This window comes from Topomyia yanbarensis, chromosome 1 (genome assembly GCF_030247195.1).
Source record: "Topomyia yanbarensis strain Yona2022 chromosome 1, ASM3024719v1, whole genome shotgun sequence".
NCBI classification, from domain to species: domain Eukaryota; kingdom Metazoa; phylum Arthropoda; class Insecta; order Diptera; family Culicidae; genus Topomyia; species Topomyia yanbarensis.
Window position 1 is genome coordinate 126,983,009 of NC_080670.1, and position 6,769 is coordinate 126,989,777.

Genomic DNA, 6,769 nt, shown 5'->3' on the forward strand with positions numbered 1-6,769 from the left:
GAAATAGATGCGGTAATACCAATGTAATTGAAGGCTTCGCAATACAAGCACGATTCATCGTACATAAAGTTTGGTATTTATATAGAAAAAAGCCAATTATATATTGATTTCTTTCTCTGCGAACAATTGAATAAGATATCGAGTATCATTCGCGCGCTTTGTTACTCCTCCAGATATCGTGAAAAATGGCTTGCTGAACTAACGGCCGCTAGTGCTTAAAGATGGTATAAAATAAGCACTACCGAAATACCTGAAACGACCAGCTTTTTATGTCGAATATATAATCGAAGACGCAAATTTTTACACTAATTACTAGAATAAGATTGAAAACAATAAGGACGAAAAGAAACTAACCTGTCACCTTTTAACTACGTCAATAATCAAGCTAGAATATTTTTATATTCATGAAGCAATATGGTTAACATGACAAACAATAATATAGTGCATATACTACTTCAAAGCAAATGAAAGTATTCATTGTAATGAGAACTATTAATTTTATTTTATTTAATTGATTTATAGCCGTAAGCTCATACGCATACTAATTATTTTTAAACCGGACTAACTTTTAAACCGGCCTAATCTATTTGGTAAGCTTTAACCAAACGATGCTTTCATTTATATGGCTGCGTTCTGATCTGCGATACACGACAATGTTAAAAAACAACAAATTCATGTTAAAGAAAATGAGTGAATTAGACAACATGGAGAATTGTTTTTCATTCCGATATTTTCTTGCAGTAAAATAGCTTTTCTTCGTCATATGTCCCCTTCCATAGCGTGTGAGAATAATTTTGTCAACATGTAACTGATATGTTTCTGAACTTAGAACTTTAACTTGGTGGATAGTTAAAGTTGGCCGATGATGTACAGCATTTTATAGTGACATAATATTCAATGCGCAAAAGAAAATAAGTTTGATGTGATTAAACCATCGTTTGTAACTGGTGCCATGATAGTTATTTTAAACTTTGATTAAAAAATTGGTTGAAATATTTCAATTTGAATTCAGAATGAACTGTTAATGTCATTCTAATTGAATACCTGTCGACACGGTGGGAGTAATATTTATATTCGTTTCAAGCGAATTTTCACAAGTTAGGAATAAATATCAATTATAAATAAAGGTTGGATCAGAGCTGAACAATTTCAGTGAAATCAGATGATAGCTGATATCCTTCCGTTTTGAGCTATCACCATTTTGGACGAATATCAATTCAACACTAATACCATTTCACTTACTGAATGATAGTGAGCAAGCAAGAAAATTGAAAAACTAAGACCAACCAGGTTTGGACCAACGTCGGACCAATATCGGGCAGTGCTGGACCGACATCGGGCCGATGTCAGACCAACGTCGGGCCAATATTTGGCTTGTGTCGGACCAATGTCAGACCGATATCGGACCAATGTCAGACCGATATCGGACCAATGTCAGACCGATATCGGACCAATGTTGGACTTATGTCGGACCAACATCGGATCATTGTCATACAAACATAAGATCAATGTCGAACGGTATGTTGTTTTAAATATCACTTCGCTGGCAGTCAATGTCAGTGACTGATGCATTCAACTGAAAATTCAGTAAAATGAGTGATGGTTCAGTTTGTTCGCCTGTCAATTTCACGTGTTCTGATACAACTGAACTGATATTGTCCAGCTCTGGGTTGGATCACACACTGCGAATTAAAATTGTACACGTTTTTTCAGCGAAGCTTACATAAAAAGTAAACAAAGGTCAAACAAAAAATTTTACTTTGACAGAATGATCATTTTAAATTTACAAGTGTTAAGCTACCAGTACACTGTTTGTCATAACGTGAAATATTTGATGAAGCAAAATTTGATCAAATAAACGTGTTTGACAAACAAATTTGACAAGGCCAGTACACGAGATCAACTGTTTAACCAACTTTTTTCATCAAATATTTGCATTGATGCGTTACCGGACGTTACGCCTAATATTGTTTGACAAACATAATAAAACAAGTTTGATGAATCAGTACACTGTTTGTCAAATATAGTCAAACCGGCGTATACATCAAACAAATCGCCACGCGAAAAAAATTTTGTGCTGTTTGAACTTCATGAATTTTCAAGAGTGCAAACACATGAAATATTTGTGTTAGCGCAGGGATGCCAAATGATTTTCCAGAAAATTTGTTTTATTTTTATAAATGGCCGAAGCAACTATATCGCACTCCTTTGTTCGTGATTATGCAGAATGTGATCAAATACAAATTAAATACGCCAAGGTCCCATACAAAAGGGTAATCATTTTATGACTCACCACGCAATCAAATTTGTCTACCCTTCGTGTTGACAGGTCGAATTGTGGAAGAAAAATTAATTTGGAAGCGCTGTTCGATCAAAGCAAGCTGTTCATATATGATTGAAATTTTCATTTTATTTGTTTTCATTTTATAGAGTACTTGGCAATCTGTAACTGCATTTGCGTGTTCAACGATTTGTTTTCTTCCACTAGTCACAGGTGTAGGAAAACAAATCGAAAATAGCTTTTCGGTCGGATTTTTTTTATGATGTAACCTGACCAACCGGTATAGACTTATCCAGCTGCGTTGGTACTGTGCCGTTTTGACGTTTGGATTGGGAGGAAAATAAACCACTCCTGGTCTTAAGGGGAGGGCGGTAGTATAAAATTGCGAGATCTTGGTGTGCGTATTTCAAACGTCACATCTACACAGTACTGAATAAGTTACAGCGACATAGAGCATTTCAACAACATTATAAATACTTCAGGCGAGCTATTTCGAACGTTTAAATTGGCTGAGTTTTATATATGTCAGCTAGAGGAAAACAGAACCCCAATTAGTGTGTGTGAAGGGAATTGCATAGAACTCCACAGCGACAATGTCTACCCCAAAAACAGTTTAGGCAGACTTCAATTGGACAAAAAATGATTAGAACGGGAATTTAAAAAATATTTAATCCTCTTGTATTGTTGGACATATTAAACGGCGATGAACACGGTATGGATTTTAGTTGCATTTCTCGCTCACTTGTTTATGTACTTTCTCACATTTACAGTTAAGTGGCCACATTCCTCCCACAGCTCCGACAGGTGCGTTTTCTGTGCTGGCCTATATAGAGCACTTTTTCGGCGAGTGCTTGCCGTTACGGAAGAACGAAAGGAACAAATCAGGTGCACCCTGACGATGCCAAATTTCTCCATTGCCTCGCTAGTGCAATCTAACTACATTACATGTTACAAACGCCGCCGAACCCTCATACAGCAGGTAATTATTTCCGAAAGCTGCTTTCAGATTCGGCCTAGCGCGGAAGAAGTTGACATCAAAGTGGATCCAGAGTTACTACAGGAGGACGCGGGCGATGAGTGATCAGACATTGAAAACGCAGTGGAAGATGCTGATGAATTAAACATTTTCCTTTGGAACCAAAAACCGAAATGCGCATCAAGGGAGAGAATGGGAAGATTTACGTTATTAGCGGGATGGGAGAGGAAAAAGTTGAAATGGGTGATTAACAGAACGTTTTCGTCGATTTATGGATGCGGATCGCAAGATGAAACAAAATAGTTCGAAGGGAGAAAAGGGATCTGACGGTTTGCCGCTAAAGAAGGATCGTTCATTACCCATTCGGAACCGATGTCCATATTGTAATAAAGATTTTACGGACAAGTACCTAATGACGACGCACATTCGATGGTACACGAGTAGGTTAAAGTTTTACTTATTTTCTTTTCTGTAAATTCCAATTAAATACTGTTTACTGTTACAGGAAGAAAACCCCTTCAAGTGTGTCCCCACTGTTCGAAAACATTCACTCAATCGATAACTCTGAAGATACACGCCAGGTTGCACACCCGGGAAAACTCCGTACGTGTGCAAATACTGCGACCGAGGGTTCACTCAATCCTACAATCTGACGGTGCACCTGCGAACCCAACACAACCAGATAATGGTACAGGACGCGAAGTCGACGTGCTGCCCGAGCACAAATGTCGAGTATGTAGCAAGGTCTACCGATCGGCGAAAAGTTTCCGGCTACACGAAAAGTTGCATGCCACCAGGAAACTGTTCGATTGTGGTAAAAAGTATAACACATATGTGGCCAAATGCAAGGCTTCTAATACCGACGTGAAGGAAAAGATGTACTCGTGTAAAATCTACAGCCAAACATTCAAGCAGCAGCAAAGCGGGGTGTACCACATGAGCAACAAAAACAATCACAAACGGTTCGACAGAGGTTTTGAGAGATCTGGAGACGGACGAAGGAGAGGCAATTTGCCGAAGCTAAAATAACTTTCTCGTTCCCAAATTGTTAAAGCTACCAAGCACAACACCGGGCAACTTGAGCAATTTGTCCTGAGCACGTTTTTGGCAAGTGGTGAGAATAGGGTATCCGTTTATTGGATAGTATTTGGCGCACCAACATTAGTAGCGTAAATATCCAGCGCCAGATGCAGGTTCCGTCTGATGGATTCGATGGAATCGCTTTCGACAGACTCTTCATCATCTCGACTTCCATGAGCTCATTCAGTACTTTATGATAAAATAACAATAGTTAACACAGGCTACGGTCCGACCAGGATGTAGAATTCAACTAGATACATTCGACAATAATACCACGCAAGACTGGCAGTATACTAAACTGCTGTATGCTTTTCAAGAGCAGCTGATTCTTGGTGAACTATCGGAAAGGATTCAAAAGAAATGGCATTTGCTTACATTTCAGCATGTATCAAACAATTGAATTCAAATAGTTTGTACCTTTCCGATTTATTTGAGGCATGATTTTCCTGGAAAGACAAATACCAACAATATCAAAATATCAGTCTCTACGCATCGCTCGATCGAGATAGAAGTGTTTCGTTTTCGGTCCGTTGGAAAAAGAACAGTGCAGTAATCCGCGTTCAAGGTTATCTTCCCATTCTCTGCCTCTTCCAGGTTTGGACTTTTATTTTCTTTTGTGCGTGTGTTAACCGTTAGGCCACATTCCTCAACTTTTTGTTCGTAAAGCGAGGATTGAACAATAACCAGCTATTTAGGCTGGACTGGTGCGTCGTGGGAAACGAGTATACAGATAAGTGAAATCTACCTTTTTGATACATTTACGGCTTTTTCCCGTCTGCACGGGTGCTGACCCCGTGCGTTGACGGTGTCGATGGCTCCCACCCGGATGGCCAAATGGAGATCGAGTCGACTCCTAAGGCTCTCCCCCGACCCAAACAATATCCAGAGATCTCGACCGGTTCCTTTGTGGTCTTCTTTCGGCCCACAACAAAATCGCTGAATCTATTACAGATTTCAAAAGACCTGACGGAACGGTTCTCGGCTGTGACCGAAATAAAAAAGGTCCGCTCAGACAGGCTGAGGGTCGTGCTGACTAACTCAAAGCAGGCAAACGATATTGCTTGCTGCGAGCACTTTACGAAGGACTATCACGTGTATATTCCAGCTGTAAAAGTACAGTCTGAATGCATTGCCACCGATGAGAGTTTGACATGCGAGGATCTGCTGCAGTACGGGGTTGGCCGTTTTAGAGACCGCATACTTCAGCCAGTGAAAATACTTGAGTGCAAGCGTTTGCACTCAGTAGTAGTTGCGGGGGATGGTTCAAAAACGTACCCCCAATCAAACTCTTATCGGTTGACCTTCGCTGGTACCGCTTTGCCAAATTACGTCCTCTTGCACAAGGTTCGTCTGCCTGTGCGTCTGTTTGTGCCGCGGGTCATGAATTGCACAAAGTGTAAACAATTAGGTCACACAGCCACCCATTGTAGCAATAAGGCCCGCTGTGGAAAATGCGGTGAGAATCATCTGGATGATTCGTGCAGTAAGAATGCTGAGAAGTGTCCTTACTGTGCAGAGAATCTGCATGATATCTCGGCATGTCCCGCGTACAAACTACGCGGGGATAAACTAAAACGTTCCCTTGCGGGACGATCTGAACGTTCTTTCGCAGAAATGCTAAAGAAAGCTACGCCACCAACCTCAACAAACATCTATGTTCACTTGCCTCCTAACGAGGGCGAGGCTGATGACCCACAAGAGGGAACATCTACTAGGGCGCCTAGAAGTTATAGGAAGAAGAGGAACATTTCCTCTCCTAAAGTTCCTTGTAAAGGCCAGAAGGTATCCCTTGACGGGGCTCCGAAAGTCACATCTATTGGAAGTGTTGCAACCAAACCGAAGCAAGTAGCTCCTGGTCTCGGAGGATTAAACTCAGAGAAGGAGTTCCCAGCACTTCCCGGAACATCAAAAATCCCAAGTGTTCCTCTGTTTCAGTTCGAGAATAATCGCGGCACTGGAATTATCAAACTCTCGGACATTGTGGACTGGATAATAAAAACTTTCAATATAACTGATCCTATTAAAAGTCTTATGTTAGCTTTTCTCCCTACAGTAAGAACATTTTTGAAGCAGTTGACTGCTAAATGGCCCCTCCTTTCAGCGATTGTATCCTTCGATGGCCAACTTATCGAACGAGGTCACGGATTTGATCACTGTTCTACAGTGGAATTGCAGAAGTATCATCCCGAAAATCGGTTCCTTCAAAATTTTAATAAATAGTTTGAGTTGCGATGCATTTGCATTATGTGAAACTTGGTTAACTTCAGATATAGATCTCAACTTCCACGATTTTAATATTATTCGCCTGGATCGAGACACCCCCTATGGAGGAGTGCTTTTGGGGATCAAAAAGCGCTATTCCTTCTACAGAATTAACCTTCCCTCGATAACAGGTATTGAAGTTGTCGCTTGTCAAGTAACAACCAAAGGCA

The 6,769-nt window shown here is 40.5% G+C and overlaps 1 protein-coding gene across 1 annotated transcript; it reads left to right on the forward strand.

The window, feature by feature from the left end:
• Positions 1-3,546: 3,546 nt before the first annotated feature.
• Positions 3,547-4,286, forward strand: LOC131675904 (zinc finger protein 433-like). The gene is made up of 2 exons (XM_058955035.1): positions 3,547-3,697; positions 3,763-4,286. Exons 1-2 carry the CDS (start codon positions 3,547-3,549, stop codon positions 4,284-4,286), a joined length of 675 nt encoding a protein of 224 aa, XP_058811018.1.
• Positions 4,287-6,769: the final 2,483 nt, after the last annotated feature.